Raw genomic sequence first — 509 nt, forward strand, 5'->3', positions numbered from 1 at the left:
CGGCCCGCCCCCCCACCGAGCCAAGCCGGCCCTGGGTGGCCTTGGCCTCGGGCGCCCCGGGAGCCCCACCAGGCACCTCGAACGCCTGGCCTGCTTTCGGGGCCTAGGAGCCGGAGGAGAGCGAGGAGCACCCCTCGCGGAAGAGTGCGGCCTGGAGGGAGGGTGCTGGGAATCTGGGGTGGGGGGCCCAGTTAAATTTCGGGCGCTGAGAGACACCCCTCCCCCAACGGGACTTTGCGGGGAGGCCGCGTTCCACCTCCCCCCCCCCCCCCCCACACACACACTTGGGGAAGGGACTCCCTAGGACTTGTTCTCCCCCCTCCCGGAGGCAGTTGGGGTTCTTGGATGTTGCGACCCCCTCCCAGCGCTTGGAAGCGGCGGTAGAGGGCGCACCCCGTCCCCCACCAAGGGCGTGCTTTGAAACACACCTCCACAGCCGGGGTGGGAGGGATGGAGCGGCTCCGGGTGCACCCACCCCGCTGGCTTCCCTGGGAGAGGCGGGGGCAGGA

General features: G+C 71.1%; 1 protein-coding gene across 1 annotated transcript in view; it reads left to right on the forward strand.

Annotated features, from left to right (window-relative positions):
• The window catches only part of AES (amino-terminal enhancer of split), a gene marked incomplete at its 5' end in the record, with an annotated part of 8,826 nt that continues 8,317 nt past the window's right edge, over positions 1-509 (forward strand). Inside the window, one exon of the mRNA XM_006754123.2 lies at positions 1-144. Coding sequence (XP_006754186.1) covers positions 1-144 — 144 coding nt within the window. The remainder of the gene's footprint in view (positions 145-509) is intronic.

This window comes from Myotis davidii, unplaced genomic scaffold (assembly GCF_000327345.1).
Source record: "Myotis davidii unplaced genomic scaffold, ASM32734v1 scaffold551, whole genome shotgun sequence".
In the NCBI taxonomy this organism is placed as follows: Eukaryota; Metazoa; Chordata; class Mammalia; order Chiroptera; family Vespertilionidae; genus Myotis; species Myotis davidii.